This window comes from Pan troglodytes, chromosome 15 (assembly GCF_028858775.2).
Source record: "Pan troglodytes isolate AG18354 chromosome 15, NHGRI_mPanTro3-v2.0_pri, whole genome shotgun sequence".
NCBI classification, from domain to species: Eukaryota; Metazoa; Chordata; class Mammalia; order Primates; family Hominidae; genus Pan; species Pan troglodytes.
The window spans coordinates 88,185,985-88,202,578 of record NC_072413.2 but is presented as its reverse complement, the minus strand read 5'-3'; the positions used below and the strand labels follow the sequence as shown (position 1 = coordinate 88,202,578).

The window sequence follows — 16,594 nt, the reverse complement described above, 5'->3', positions numbered from 1 at the left end:
CTGGTGGCTTCATCTCACGAGAAGGAAGAAGTGTGAACCACATTTTGTTTTAAACACCAGCCCTCCTCAGCAGGCTGTTCTCTTTCAAACAGAAAGAGAACTGTCTCTGGGAGCAGGGACAGCTCATGACCCTCCACTCTTTCCCCCTTTTTTGCTCCTTCTCCAAACTGATCCTATGATATACACTGGGAATCATGCAGAGATGGTTCCAGAGCTCAACCCCTGGCTCAAAGACTCATAACAAACAATGAGCCAGGTGTGGTGGCACATGCCTGTAGTCCCAGCTCTTTAGGAGGTTGAGGCGGGAGGAATGCTTGAGGCCAGGTGTTCAAGGCTGCAGTGAACTGTGGTTGTACCACTGTACTCCAACCTGGGCAACAGAGCTAGACCCTGTCTCTAAAAATAACAACAACAAAACCAAATCAAAACAAACAAAAAAACTCAATGAAGTGAAGGAAATAAGGTGCAAATATAGAAATAAGAAAATAACCATATGGCTCTCATTTCACTGAGCATTTACTATGTGCCAGGCACTGGGCTAAGCAATTTGTCTACTTCATCTCACTGAATCCTCCCACAGCCCTGTGAGATGGTAGTGTCATACCCATTTTTACAGATGAGGAAACTGAGGCTCTGTGAAAAGACCCACAGAGGACTGAAGAAGGAGGAAGAAAGGAGGGGGAGAAGGGTCATTTTTGGTTAACGATAGTGGTGGTGGGTGGGGCTGAGTAGAATTAGGAGGAGAAAGAGGGTGGGGAGAAGGGAGGGAGAAACAGAGAGAGAGAGAGAGAGGGAGAGAGAGAGTGTGTGATGGAGACAGAGAACGCAGGCATGTGCCCCAAGAGCTCCCTGCCGGCCAGGAAAAAGAATAACACAGGTGATTCAAATGGGCCGCAACTCCAAAGGGAATTTTGCAGCTGAACCAGAAGAAGCTGCCTGTATGCTGTTCAGTGGAAAAGAGAGGTTCCTTTGGGCCGTAGTAGTGATTGTAACAATTTATGAAGTACCTTTTTATTATTACTAATAATTGTAATAGTAATAATAATGGCAGCTACCTCTGTTGAGTGCCTCCTCTGTTCTAGGCACTGTTAAGTACTTCACACTGTTTATGTCTAATCCTCACCACAATTTGGAAGCTAGGTCTCCTCATGTTCATGGGACAGATGCAGAAACTGAAGCACAGGTGATCGTATCACTGTTCCAGGATCTCTAGGGCCAGTGGCTGAGGGCTGGCAAGGAATCCCTTGAAGGTCCGCTGACCCTGCACTTAGGCTCAGAAGTTGCTGTCTTTCCTTCCTTTCTTGTGTTGCAGAACTTTCTCCTTAGTTCAGCTAAAACCGGGTTCTTGTTACACAACCAGGAAAGATTAGGCTCACGGACACATAGAAGGGTGAGGAGCGGAATTTATTGGGAGAAAAGGAAAAAGGAAAAATAACTCTCAGCAAAGCGAAAAAGAGTCCTGCTAGCAGGTTTCCCACCTCATAGATTGAATCCCAGGTCACCACCCTGATACTGAAGAGGCCGGGTTCCTCCCCTCTGCAAATGGCGTGAACTTCCCCAGGCTCCACCCCGTCCTCCCAGTGTGCAGGTGGGTGTCGTTCAGAGAGAATCAGTCAGGAAAGCGCAGGCGTCATCCAGGACTAGCGGTCCGGTTTCTCACCCTTCAGGCTGTTTTAGGCTTGAAGGCGGGGCTTCACCAGGGACCCTTGGCTATTTCCTGTCTCTATCACTTGCAAGCATAGCTCCATCCATCCATCCATCCATCCATCCATCCATCCATCCATCCTACATGTGTTTATCAAGCATGTGCAGTTGTCCCTCAGTATCTGTTGGGGATTGGTTCCAGGACACCCCTTAGGTAAGAAAATCTGCAGATGCTTAAGTCCCCTATATAAATATAGCACAGTATTTTCATATAGCCTGTGCAGAGTATACTTTAAATCATCTCTAGATTACTTTTAATACCTAATACAATGCTTACACATCACTTCATTTACGTAGATTCAATGCACTCAGTGCATAGCAAATCCAAATTTTGCTTTTTGGAACTTCATAGAATTGTTTTTCTGAATATTTTCTTTTGAGACAGGGTCTCACTCTGTCAGCCATGCTGGAGTGCAGTGGTGTGATCACAGCTCAGCTCACTGCAGCCTTGACTTCCTGGGCTTGGGTGATCTTCCCACCTCAGCCTCTCCAGTGGCTGGGACTACACGCACGCACCACCATGCCTGGCTAATTATTTTTTTGCATATTTTTGTAGAGACAGAGTTTTACCGTGTTGCCCAGGCTGGTCTTGAGCTCCTGGACTCAAGTTAGCCGCCTGCCTTGGCCTCCCAAAGTGCTGTCAGCCATCGCACCAGAACCTGGATATTTTCAATGAGAGGATGGTTGAATCTGTGGATGCAGAACCCATGGATATGGAGGGCCAACTGTCCTATGCGTCAGGTGCTCTGCTAGATACTGGGCATAGAGCAGTGAACAAGACAACGAGCCCATCTCATTGGAGATGGTTATATTCTAATAGGGAGAGACAATGAAGGGATGATAAACCAATCAATATATCATATTAAGATCAGTGGAGGGCCAGATACGATCTGTTCATTCTCAGCCCATTCCCTCACTTTCTGTTTCCAATGATGACAAAAAAGCAATGGTGATGATGAAACAGCAATAATAGCTGACATTTGCTGATGGCTCACTCTGCGCTGGGCATTTTACTTGCACTAACTCATTGTCCCAACATAATAGCTCTCCAAGGCTGTGCCGTCATTATCCCATTTTACAGTTGCAGAGAAGCTAAATAACTCACCTAGGGCCACACAGCTGATACGTCAAGGACTGCAAGAGATTCAGATCCAGGTTCTCTGGACTCCCACGCTTCCGGCCCACCCTCTCCCCAGTCTTTGTGTGACTCATGCTTGCAACACACCTTTGTACAAACCCTCAGCTTCAAACACATCTTCTCCTTTTAGTAGCTACTATTTACAAAAAGCCTATCAGGTGCCAGGTATTGTATGTATATTATTGCCTTTAATCCTCTAAGGAACTCCAAAGGGTGGGTATCTTATGGATAAGGAAACCGAATCTCAGAGAGGCGAGATAACTTGTCTCTGGTTACATCAATAGAAAAGAACAAGGCTGGGATTGAAGCATTGGTCTGCTTGACTCCAAATGTCATGTTCTTTCATTTTCTCACATTGATTCTTCATCTGGCAAATTTCTACACATCCATCAAGACCCATTGTAAATGTAGCCTCTTCATGAAATCATCCCTGACTCTTTGAGGCATAACTTTTTCCTCTTCTGTATTCTCACTGTCCCTTTAGTGTAATATTAGTTTGTGATTATTTGTTTCCTTCTGCATCTCTCTCTCTAGGCAGTGAGCCCCCTGAAGGTGGGGGATGCCTGGCCGTACTCCACTGATTACAATCTTGCCTCTTTCTCCAGAGATTAGGGCTCTGTGCATTTAATTTCATTTATGATTTCAAACTAACCTGTTAGCCTATTTGCCCACGTATTTATGCTATTTACTACTAATCCAATTAGCATGGACTGAGGGCAGTTCCAGTTGAGCTAATAGAACAAGTGTGCTTAAGGTCAAGTCCAACCCTTAGCAACATCGTGGACTCTACCCCTAGAGGTCACCCAGGCTGGATCGCAGAGGAGCGATCTTGGTTCACCACAACCTCCGCCTCCTGGGTTCAAGGGATTCTCCTGCCTCAGCTTCCCGAATAGCTGGGACAGGCATGCGCCACCATGCCTCGCTCATTTTTGTATTTTTAGTAGAGATGGGTTTCATGTTGGCCAGGCTGGTCTCAAACTCCTGATCTTATGTGATCTGCCAGCCGCAGCCTCCCAAAGTGCTGGGATTACAGGTGTAAGCCACCGTGCCCTGCCCTCTCTGGCTGTTTCCACTGTTATTAGGAACACTGGCTGACAGACGTTTACCCCTGAGGGAGCATGGAAGCCCCAGATCCTCAGGGACCTGCATTTAATGCAGAAATCACTAAAAGTGAAGTTTCAATTACCTGCGCTTTGAGCAGAGCCGTGGTATGACTTTTGTGGTCTCTTTTCTCTATAAAACATATTACAATTATATTTTATGATTGTATTGGTAGAAAGAGAAATATTATCAAGGGCAGATCATATTCTTGTGGTCTTCTGATTTATTTATTTTTAAATTTTTAAATTTTTGAGACAAGTTCTGGCTCTATCTCCCAGGCTGGAATGCAGTGGTGCCATCTCGGCTCACTGAAACCGCTGCCTCCCAGGCTCAAACCATTCTCCCACCTCAGCCTTTTGAGTAGCTGGGACTACAGGTATGCACTACCACATCCAGCTAATTTGTGTATTTTTTGTAGAGATGGAGTTTCACCATGTTGCCCAGGCTGGTCTCAAACTTGTGAGCTCAAGCGATTTGCCTGCCTGGGCCTCCCAAAGTGCTGGAATTATAGGTATGAGCCACCATATCCAGGCTGCTCTTCTGATTTGAAAAAGGTTAAAGCATTTTTGCAGGCCCCTACTGGTTTTGTGGGCCCAGGGCATAGTGCTAGCAGTGCCTGGTGGACAAGTTGCCCTGATTTGCAGAGTCATGTGCCACCCCTTGCAACCATTAGGACACGTGGGGTGGAGAGTCAGTCCATGCATAAGGGGTTCCCAGCAAGCTTCCTAAGGAATGCGTCTTTTTTTGTTTTGTTTTGTTTGAGACAAAGTCTCACTGTGTTGCCCAGGCTGGAGTGCAGTGGCATGATCACAGCTCACTGCAGCCTCAACCTCCCGGCCTCACGTGAGCCTCCCACCTCAGCCTCCTGGGCAGCTGAGACTACAGTTGCCACCACCACACTTGACTAATTTTTGTATTTTTTTGTAGAGATGGGGTTGTGCTATGTTGCCTAGGCTGGTCTTGAACTCCTGGGCTCAAGCGATTTGCCCACCTCGGCCTCCCAAAGTGTTGGGATTCCAGGCGTGAGACATCTTGCCCGGCTGGAGTGCATCTTTCTGGTTAGAATGGGTGCATCTTCCTTGGGTCTTTCTTTTCTTATGGAACGCCTCATGAATTGGTGTGTCATCCTTGTGCAGTTCCATTTTCATAGATGGTGAAACTGAAGCTCAGAGAGCAGGGGCCACTTTTCCAAGCCCTCCCAGTGGGAACCAGGAGTCTAATTTGGATCTGCCCGTCCTACCTGTCCAAAGCCTGTCCTGCCCCTGTCCTCTGCTTGAAGGATTTTTTTCAGGATGACCTGAGCCTTTTGTCCCGTGATACAGTGTGAATATTTGTCACTTCCAAATCTCCAGATGAAAGTTGATCTCCAGTGTTGCAGGTGGAGCCTAATGGGGGGTGTCTGGGTCATGGGGGTGGTTCCATCATGAATGTCTTGGTGCCATCCTCATCCTCACAGTAATGAATGAGATCTCACTCTGTTAGTTCACATGAGATCTGGTTGTTAAGGAGTCTGGGACCTCCTGCCCCCCACTCCCACTGGCTTGCTGCCTCTCTCACCATGTGACACGCATGCTCCCCTTTCTCTTCCATCATGAATGAAAGCTTCCTGAAGCCTCACCAGAAGCAGATGCTGGCACCATGCTTCTTGTACAGTCTGCAGAACAGTGAGCCATATCAACCTTTTTTCTTATAAATCACCCAGTCTCAGGTGATTTATAAGCAATGCAAAATGGACAAATACACCCAGTGCCTTGGTTGGGGAGGTTTCAAGGCCAGGGTTCTCAGGTGGCCCAGCTGGGAATCCAGTCCAGCCCATGAAGACCCCAGTGAGGCCCATCATTCCTTTAATCTAAGTGATGGGCCTAGATTAAGGCCCCCAGATTATGTTTGACCCTTGAGCTTCTGACCAGCTCAGCAGAAACCATTCCTCTTCCCTGATGCCAGATGCCTGACCTGGCTCCCACGTCGTTTTTGTTCCCAGCACTGGTTAGGGGCAGAAGTCCCATATTCATTTACATGGTCCCCTGCTGCCCTCTCACGACATTCCAGGCTGCCTGAGGACAGGATTGCTCCTGGGTCTGTTTTATTCACCACTTTTCCAGTGCCTGGCACAGAGAGGCACTAAGAATGACAAACGACTGACTGAGGCTGTCTGTTGGCTCCGGACCCCTCTCCTTGCTCCTGCAAGGAGGGACAGCTACGCTGAAGGTGTTGGAATTTGTAACACAGCAGACTAGAACAGGAGGTGTGGGCCCCAGACTAGGCAGCCCTTAGAGGTGGGGCAGGTTCTTGGAGACAGTGGCATGATCTCTGATGCTGGGAGGCTGGCAAAGTGTTTACCCAGAGAGCATAGGGCAGGCCCAGGTGATTGTCCAGGAGCCAGGGACTTAAGAAAGTGGCAAAGGGTGTTTTGTTAGGTGGACAGACAATAGAAGCAGGGTGTGTCCAGTGGCCTGATAAGTTGGCATCGTTCCACCTGGCGTGGCTCCTGTGGTTGGTCCTACTTGCCCTGTGTGTCGGGGCTGCCTGCCATAGGCCAGCACTGGAAGTCATGGGGGCCCAAACTTTCCCTGAGTCTGCCCCTTCCTCCTCTACCATGAGCCCTTGACTTCACACTGCCCCCACTCGCCTCCATCCTCTCCTCTTTCTGCAGATTAGCTGTGTCAGTCCATTGATGTCATGCTTCCGTCAGAGTTCAGTCTGCTTTTTTCAGCTCAGCCCATCCATATACTCTTGGCTCTGGCCAGCTCCAGGGACCCTTTCTCGTTTAGCATTGACAACATAAGCAGCTTCCAGCCTGAGCAAAATTAGATGATGCTTGGGTCCACAGGGGAGGGGACAGTGTTTGAGAATTGGGCACTAGTGGGACAGGCTCCTGCACAGACCCTAAATGGAGGAGAGTTAGGCCAAAGGTGTTGGAATTTGTAACACAGAGGCTATACGAGGATGAGCAGGCCCCAAACTAGGCAGCCTGTAGGGGTGGGGCAAGTGCCTGGAGATGGTGACCGGATCTCTCAACACAACTCAGGCAACTCATTCAAAAGGACCCAGACTGAAACCTTTGCCAGTGGCGAGAACAGGCCAGAGCCAAAAGCAGGGCCCAGATCCAGACTGATGATGCTGAATGAGGCGGGCCAGCAGCTCCCTCTCAGAACACCTCTGAAGTTCTCTAGAAATGCAGAGTTCCAGGCCTACCTATAGAGCTTCTCATTCAGAGGGAATTAGATGGCGCCCCAGGCTCTGAAGACTTTGCATCAAGAAACCCGCTAAGCACTGACCTCAAATGCCTCCCAATCAAGGACACAAGGGGCCCCATAGCCAGAGAAGGGCATGCAGGAGATTTGGGAAAGGGAGTATCGAATAGCCCCAGAATGGAGGAGAACCTTCCAGAAGGCCCTCATGGTGGAGAAGGAAAAGGAGAAGAAAAGGAAATGTGATTCAGATGTTCTGTGACCTTTAACTTAGACTTGGAGGCAGGTGTTACTTTTCTCCAGTAACATGACTTAAAAAAAATCATTTCTTTCCCCAAAAAGAAAGGGAGAGTTAAAATAACTATCTCCATTCTCCTTCTCACCACCCCCCTACCCGTGGTATATTCGTGTGCCAGCAAATGCTAAGTAATGCCCTTCTCATGTATCCCATCATCAGTTGATGGGTTGGGGGTACATTTCTGGGGGAGTGTTTGCTAGACTATCCAGTCATGGGTCCTATAGAAATGGGTTCTGAGCTCCAGGATAGAGTGTAATCAGGGAGCTGCTGAGCCTGTAATCGTTTCAGTCCGATGTTTTGGCCTTGTAAAAGCTCCCAGAGGAAAACAGAGGGCCTGTAATGCATCCTGCTTCTTGGGTTCTAGAAAATTAACCTGCTGGGATTACACACCGTTTGGGCAGGCTGTAAACCTGAGATGTGGCCACTCACAAGATTTCTGCTTCCTCACCCTCTCCAGGTAGTAGATGTCCTCTATGTCCCCAAACTCCTGTGATGGCAGCAAAGGAGCTGCTCCTGAAATCCTCCAAGCAATTTCTGTGGACAGCAAGTGTATCAGATAGTCTCAGAAGGGCTTGCCTCTCTCAGGGTGTGACTGCAGTCATTGGGATAGGAATGGCCTTGGATGAAGGCCACTTTCTTCTTGAATGAAGAAGGCTTCATGGAAAATAAACCCAGAACTGTGTGGAAAGAGGCCTGACCTCCTCCCCAACCCCACCTTGGTTCGCCCTCTGGAGCTGGCTCTTTAGCTCAGGGACAGAATTGTGTTTGGTTAGTGGCAAAAGCCATGTTTTAAGGTAGTGAAAAAGGTGAGCCAGAAGTTTGGATAATTACAGTCATCAAGTGGATTTTCTTTGCAACATGCAAGTTGTCTGTATTGGGACTGAATCACAGACACCATGTTAAGAAAATGAGCCAATGAGCTGTCGGATTCCATTTAAAAAATCCAGATGGAATATGCTGATGATTAAGGCCTGTGGTGCCCCCGCCTCATTTATTGGGCCTCCTCAGTCTCCTCCAATCTGTAGCAGTTCATCAGGCTTTACTTATATCTCCTATCTTGAGATTTTTGAAGAGAGTATTGATTGCTTTGTAGAATGCCCCTCGATTCGGGGTTTGTCAGGTGTTTTTCCGTGATTAGATTGAAGTTCTTGTGAAGGACTCCACAGAGATGCTGTGCCTTCTCAATGCATCAAATCAGATGGTGCATGATGAGTAGGTGCTAATGGCGAGGTTAACTCTGGTCACTTGATTAATTTGATATCTGCCAGAATTCTCCACTGTAAAGTGACTATTTTTCTCTTTGTAATTACCAAATATTTTGGTCGAGATCCTTTGAGACTGCAAATATCCCTTTTGGCTTAAACTTCTACACCCTTAATTTTAGCATCCATCAGTGGATCTTGCTTGTGGCAATTATTACTTTGGTTTTACAATATGCAAACACACACACACACCCATCTAGACATACTATATTCAAACTGCAGAAAACAAAAGATAAAATCTTGAAGGCAGCCAGAGAAAAAAGGAATATTACATTCACAGGAACAAGAAAGGAGTTACAGCAGACTTCTCATATGAAACCATACAAGTCAGAAGACAATGGTGTGACATCGTTAAAGTGCTTATTTTTACAAAATACCTGTCAATACAAAATTCTATATCCATCAAAAACACCTTCAAAAATAGAGAAGAAACAAAGGCCTTCTCAGACAAACGAAAACTGAGGGAACTCACTGCCAGAAAACGTACTCTATGAGAAATGTTGAAGAAAGTTCTTTAACGTTTTAAAACAATAGAGAAGGAAAAATCTCTTCCACACAGAAGAATTCCAATTAATAAATGCAGAAGAAATCAGGGAAATAGAAAAGTACCAGTAAAACACCACAGTAAATAATTTCAAAGCTTATTCTAGAACCACTGTCAATCTGAATCCCAGTCAACTCATACATAAAATAATTATTTATCCCTCTTATTCTGGAAAAGATCAAGGGCAGTTTGAAGATAAGTGTCCTGTCTACTTCTAGGCTAGAAATCTACAATGTGGTTATGAAGGTCAAAATATTAGAATTATGAACAGGTAAGACTTAAAAACCGTAAAAATGCTAGTAAGATACAGGATATTACTACAGCCTTTCCAAAACATTTTACTATGTCAAATGGTTCAATAGCCTCAGCTGATATTGAAATAAAAAGACCCAGTGGAAGAGAAAGAAATACTTTGCAGTTTGTGGTTTGGTATAACTGTATCACCAGGAGTGGCACCATTTAATAATCAAGAGCCATCCTTGAAACCATGTGGCTAGTGTTAGATATCAGGTGCAAGAACAAAACAAAGTCTTTCACTGCTGGATGCAGCATCCCCCCGTCGCCCCGGCATGTGGCCCATCAGTGCCCACAGTCTGTGCCTTTCCTGGGGGTTCACAAAGCCTCCCCTGAGGCTCATCTCATTTGACCCTCTCCACAGCTTTGCGAGGTAGCCAGTGTTGTTACCATTTCCACATGGGGCACAATGAGGTTGACACACTTGCCCAACCTCTCCCACATTGGAACTATCAGGACTGGGGTTCAAACCAAGTATGTTGACGCCAAGAACTGTTCTTCACTATGTGGTTGGCCAGACCTCAGAAACTGTGCTTTCTCTGGGGTATTTTGTGATTTGAATGTTGTTGCCCCACATGTGGGATGTGTACCAATGATTTGGGTAGAACATGAGATGATTTTAGGGGCCCTCAAGTGTGGAATTAATTAATCACACAGTGAGAAATTTATTGCCTTTGCAAGACTCTTCCAGTCCTTTTGGTTACATCACAGAGAAAGTCTCTGCTTGATGCTAGCATGTCTTTAACACCTCCTTTTACTAAACAACTTGCTTATACTACCTGGGAGGCTGAGGTGGGAGGACTGCTGGAGCCCAGGAGGCGAAGGTTACAGTGAGCCCAGATTGCTCCACTGCATTCCAGCCTGGGCAATAGAGTGAGACCCTGTCCCCCCCCACACACACAAAAAAAGTTTATGCCCATTCTGGATCTTATTTAAAGAAAGTCATGTGTTTTGATATAACATCTCTCTGCAAAAATTGCTTAGTACAACTGACCCTCTAGGAAGATGAGCCTTGGGTATGCTGATGTTCCTTGGCCTCCAGCACACCATCAGGGCCTCCAGAAACCTGTGTTGGAGATGCAACCACTTGCTTTACTCCAACCCATGTACTAGAAATATGGAGATCCCATGTACTAGAAATATGGAGATCCCATGTACTAGAAATATGGAGATCAAGGAATCCCATAGGTGCTCCTCTTTCCATCCCCACAGCACCTGGTACGGTACAGAGCCCATGAGAAGCTCTGTTTGGGGTCACAGGTTCCTAACAAGCATTTTGCAGTTGCTCCAGGATGCTTTCCCTTTAAGAGTGGTATAGAGAATACTTTAAGATCTCTGACTTTGGAGCCGTGCAGCACTAAATTCAAAGCCCAGTGTTGCTGCTTGTCGAACTTCTATCAGGCACTTCTGGTAATGTAAAGAAAATATCTGGGTTTGCGAGCTGGAAGGAAAGGCAACTGAGCCTGAAGAGGGACCTGTTGAGGAACGGGGCAAGGTTGTGTGGAGTAGGGGACAACAGCCTGGACTTCACTATCAGGAGCCCTAGGTTCCTTCCCCAGCTGTACACTATCCACCCCTAAGGCCTCAGACAAGGGACAACCCCTGTGCCTGTTTCTTGGTGTCAAAAACAAGGAGGCTGGATGAGATGGTTTCTAAGGGGTCCTCCACCAGCTCTAATGTTCTCTGCTCAACATTTCAGTTTCACGAGGCATAGGTTTTCAGCTTTGTCTTCTTTATGGTGGCCATCTTTCCTCATCATTTCTTGAGAAGAGTCTCGCTCTGTTGCCCAGACTGGACTGCAGTGGCGTGATCTTGGCTCACTGCAGCCTCCACCTTCCAGGTTCAAGTGATTCTCTTGCCTCAGCCTCCTGAGTAGCTGGGATTACAGGCACATGCCACCATACCTGGCTAATTTCTGTATTTTTAGTAGAGACGGGGGTTTCACCATGTTGGCCAGGCTGGTCTCGAACTCCTGACCTCAGGTGATCTGCCTGCCTTGGCCTCCCGAAGTGCTGGGATTAAAGGTGTGAGCCACTGTGCCCGGCCTTTCCTCATCAATTCTGAAAGGGCTGTGTTTGCACCACTCTTACCTTAGAAAAACAACAGCCATCATTTTTGAACACTGCTGTCATTCCCCCAAATGCATTCTCCTGTGTATATGAAGGTCAACAGCCTTTGTTCCTAGTGTGGATGATTAATCTAGTAGGGAGGTTATAAAACTAGACTCGTTACAGTCTCAGAAGGCACAAAGGAAATGCATCAAACCAAAAAAAGCCGGATTTCATTATCTGGCCTAGAATGTTTCTCCAGTCAAGACACCAAAATGACGCTCATATCCGTGAAGGTCAATTTCCCATTTCCTTTTTCTCTGAGTCCAATAAACGCCTGTTTAATTAGGTGCTTGTCCTCCACTGGCCACAATGAGCACTCATGGAATCTTAGTTAATAAAATGAGGATTTATTAAATTTTCCGTTTTAATAAATAGTCATCATCTTTGCATTGGGTCCCCAAGCCCTGGTAAAAATGAAATGGTCTGTGTGACCATTCAAAGGGAAAATGTTAAGCTATGTTCTTTAGTTATAAAAGTGAGTCTCTCCCCGCCCCACACCCCTACACCACCATCTTGCTGCAGTTTAAAGGCCTGAAGCTGAATTTAATTTTCTTATTACATTGAGGTCTCACAGACGCCACAGCCAGGCATTAAGGCCTTAAAAATAAAAAGGAAGGGACAACAAAAAACAGAAACAGGTATAAAGAGTACAACAGACATTTTCCCTATGCAGACACCACTGGCAGGTATGCTTTGAAGGAAGCCTGGCAAAAAGAAAGCCCAGACACATCCCCAAACATTCTCCCCACTTTTAAAAATTCATCCATTCAGAGTTCTAGGGAAAGATGAGTCTTCGCAATTTTTGTTCCCAAATAAGGAACAGAGAGAGCTTCAGGAAATCAAGGCTTAAGGAAAACCTATCTCCTCAGGCAGCTAAAGCTCTGAAACAAGATTAAAGAAACAAGGCAATGTCTAATGCTGCTTTTGTGATTTGTTTTGAAAAGACTGAATTTAGACTTAAAGAATAAGGATCAGGAGAGAAGCATCGAGGCTTCAGGCCCCCCATCCCTGGAAGGTGGCTGTTGGTTGGAGCCGAGATCAGATTTCTAAAGATGCTTGCGGAGGCTCCCGGGAACAGCTCCCAGAAGGAACAGAGCCAAGGCGCAGGGCTGAGCTCGTCCCCTGGGCGGCAATCATCCACCATTCTACTCTGGCCTCTGCCCAGCATCCACTCCTGGCTTCTACCTGTCCCCACTGGTCTCTGCCAACCTGTTGTTCATGATTGCAAAGGCTCCCACCCCCCCTGAGAATTCATTGTCCCGGGCCAGTGTGCTGGTCTGGTGGGGGTAGCCATTGGCCATCTCAGACAGTTGCTTCTGCAGGATGGCCAACGAGGCCTTGTTGGCTGCCAGCAAGTCCTTCATGGAGATCATCTCCCCTGAGAGCCGGCGCCCGTCCGTGTCACTCTCTGCCACCCCGTCTGTCTCTATGGAGATGTTGCAGCGGTTCCGGACGCTGCCTGGCATCACCACGTTCCTGCGTGATCGCAAGAGTCCTCTCTGGCATTGCGGGCAGCACCCGCTGTCCATTTTCCTCAGGATCCAGTTCAAGGACTGTTTGATGAGGATAGAGATGACATTGAACAAGGAGTAGATGCAGCAGACACCCATGAGGATGAAGACGAAGTTGGCAAAGCGATAGAGGCCTTGGCTCTCATAGTGGGCGTTCTGGCTGCTGACCAGGTCCCCAAAGCCAATGGTGCTGAAAGCCACGAAACAGAAGTAGAGTGAGTCAAAGTAGCTCCAGCCTTCAATGGGGGTGTACATGGCTGAGGCGCAGCAAGAGATGAGGATGGACGCTGTGCATAGGATCAGCATGACATAGTACACAGAGGGCTTCCAGCCGGCCAGGCTGTCCACCTCACACTGCCCCGCATCCTTCAGGCTCTCCTGGGGCAGGGCCCCTCGTCTCCGGAGCTGCCGCTGGTGGCACGACTTCATGATGTAGGCGATGATGGTGATCAGGCGCTCCAGGAAGAGGTTGAAGAACAAGATGGTGCTGGAACACCCAACAAGGCCGTAAAAGATCAGAAAGATTTTTCCTCCTACTGTCGCCGGAGTTGTCATCCCAAACCCTGCAGGAGAGAAAAATGAGAGAAGAGTAAGAGAAATCTTTGCTGTGAATGGGGTCTGGGTCTTGGCTTTGATGGCTGGCAAAGGACCTAAAGAGAGAGTTTCATAAAATCACTCAGCCCTAGTCTTTCTAGGAATGAGCAGGAGAATTCTCACCTGCTTTTGAAGACACTAAGTGTTGTTCAGAGCTAGGCTGCTGAAAGCCTGTGTGGTGCTATCGTGCAAATCAGGAGAATAGCACCTCATCCTCATGGTGGACACAGCCAGCAAAAAATGGCTTGGTGACAAGAATGTGGGCTGGATTTCAGCCTCCTTTCCCTTCTCTGCTAGATATCCTTATACAGTCCACAACCTGAACAACCATACTCAACAGATCATGTTTAGAGAGAGAAGCAAAGGCTCATACAAAGAAGAGGCTTATACAGACTCATCAGAATTCATTTATTCTGCAAACACTTATTGACCTGGGGATAGAACTGTGGAAAAGACAGTTCTGGTCCCTGCCCTCATGGAGCCCTAGTCCAGTAAGATGATGATGATATTGTGTGGTAAGTGTGGTGCTAGAGGGAGTACAGGATTCTATGGTAACTCCTAAGAGGGGAACCCATCTAAGAAGTGGGGCTTAGAAAAGATGAAGCAGGGAGACCCGAAAGCTAAAGAGGAGTTAGGCAGGCAAGAAGGGTGTATGTGTGTGGTGGTGGTGGGATGGAGAAGTCGGGATGTTCCAGGCAGAGAAACAGCAGCCTCCCAAAGCACTGGGATTATGGGCATTTCTAGCATACATAGAAATGAGAAATTTGCTCAAGATCTACCCATCTTTTAAACAAAATTCTTCAAACACACACTTCATGCTTTTGGAATAACAACAGAAGTATTGGATGCTATGCGTTGATAAACTATAAAACGTCCGTTTTGCCTTTGCCTCTAACTGTTCACATTTCCACCCTCCTGACCTTTCTACCTGTGCACACAGGCATACCGCTAAGAATGCATATTGTAGAACAATGGATGTTACTAAGAAAAACAGAAATAGAAAAGAGAGCAGTGATACACTCAGGATTTCTCATGAAAGGGCAATGAGGGTCAGCCCACTCTCATCAGAGGGATGAGGGTTCTTTCCAAGCAAATGATTCAGTAAACATGAGAAGGCTGATGGGTGGAGGGGTTGGCATCAGAGTCACTCTGACTACAAACACCATTAAAAAATAAAAAGAATACTGAGCATGCCTCCCTGAGTCAGTTTCTTATTAAAATCAAACCATCAAACCTCTCTCTCTCTCTCTCTTTTTTTTTTTTAAAGAGATGGGATCTTGCTCTCTGTCCCACAGGCTGGAGTGCCATGGTGCGATCACACTTCACTGCAGCCTAAAACTACCAGTTTCACGTGATCCTCCTGCCTCAGCCTCCCAAGTAGCTGGGACTGCAGCTGTGCACACCATGCCTGGCTAATTTTTAAATTTTTGTAGAGATGAGGGTCTTGTCTTGTTGCCTGGGCTGGCCTCGAACTCCTGGTCTTAAGTGATCCACCCACCTCAGCCTCCCAAAGCACTGGGATTATGGGCATAAGCCACCATACCCAGCCCAGTTTTTCCTTATTTTCAAGTTCAAATTTCTAACTTGGGTCCCATCGTTTGGATCACAAGAGCTCTCTCATGATCCTCCCTCCTGATAATATCCCACTTGTCACCAAGCTGATATAGTTCCTTGTTGCTACAGCTCGGTCAATGGCTGCCTCCCAGTGCACCCTGGAAGTGTTCAGACCAGACCTTGAAATGTGTGGGCTTTTGGGCTTATGACCTGCTGGTCTGCTCAAGTCAAGCCAAGGGGCCACCTTTCCCAAACATCCAGGTGTGCATACTCTATTACCATTCAGAACTAAATACAATTTTCCTTTCTCAGCACACAAGGAGCTGCATTTGGGTAAGAAATTAACAGCATGTAGTCAGGAAACTAGAGGAAGATACCAAGTATAGCTTTTGAGCTAGATGGGATGGAATGGAATTGCCAGGATGATTTGGGAAGGGAGGGTCGAGGGACAGGGAATAGTTCCATTGAGAATTACTTAGGGCCCTTCATGTTAGACAGAAAATCAGACCATCATCTCTTCTCTGGGAACTCTTCAAAATCAAAGTCCCTCAGCAATTCTTGGCAGTGGAGGCTCAATGTAGACCCCAAAGCTGCAAGACCAGAGAGTATTGCTGCTGTAATTACTAAACACAGGGAACTGAATGCAGCAAACAGGCAGAAAAAGGGGGAAACATTTGTCTGAGGCCATTTATTCTAGAAGCCGGATGAAGTCAATGAAAATAGGGAAGGTTCAGAAACATGAAGAGAGATGTGTGGGCTGGGGGAGGGTCCTTTCAGACAATTAGAAAAGAACATTCTCAGGTAGTCCTTACCTGTTTTAGAGGTGATTTAGTCATTCTACTCTCAGAAAGCTGAGCAACAGGAGTTGCTAGGGATTTGCTCCCAGCCAAAGTGATAGCAATAATTTACTGAGCACCTGTTAAGTTCAAGGCCCTCACTACATGTCTGGGCCACTGCCGTGGTCTGAGTGTTTATGTGCCCCCCAAATTCATATGTTGAGATCCATCACCCATAAGGTGATGGTATTAGGAGGTGGTGTCTTTGGGGGAGGTGAGTGTGGTGCTCTCATGAATGGGATTAGTGCTCTTATAAAAGAGGTGATTCATCCATTCCTTCCTCCATGGGAGGACACAAGAAGGTGCCATGTATGAGGAAGCAGGGCTCTCGCAAGATACTCAACCTGCTGATGCCTTGATCTTGGACTTCCCAGTCTCCAGAATCATGAAAAATAAACCTCTATTGTGGATAAACCTCCCAGTCTTCAGTATTTTGTTATAGCAGCCCATGTGGAC

General features: G+C 46.8%; 1 protein-coding gene across 2 annotated transcripts in view; it reads right to left on the bottom strand.

Moving 5' to 3' along the window:
* Nucleotides 1-11,974: 11,974 nt before the first annotated feature.
* KCNK13 (potassium two pore domain channel subfamily K member 13) overlaps nucleotides 11,975-16,594 on the bottom strand; it is a 125,330-nt gene continuing 120,710 nt past the window's right edge. For both annotated transcript variants that reach the window (XM_063793065.1, XM_024348852.3), the window contains one exon: nucleotides 11,975-13,717. In XM_063793065.1, coding sequence (XP_063649135.1) covers nucleotides 12,825-13,717 — 893 coding nt within the window. In that variant the 3' untranslated portion in view covers nucleotides 11,975-12,824. The remainder of the gene's footprint in view (nucleotides 13,718-16,594) is intronic.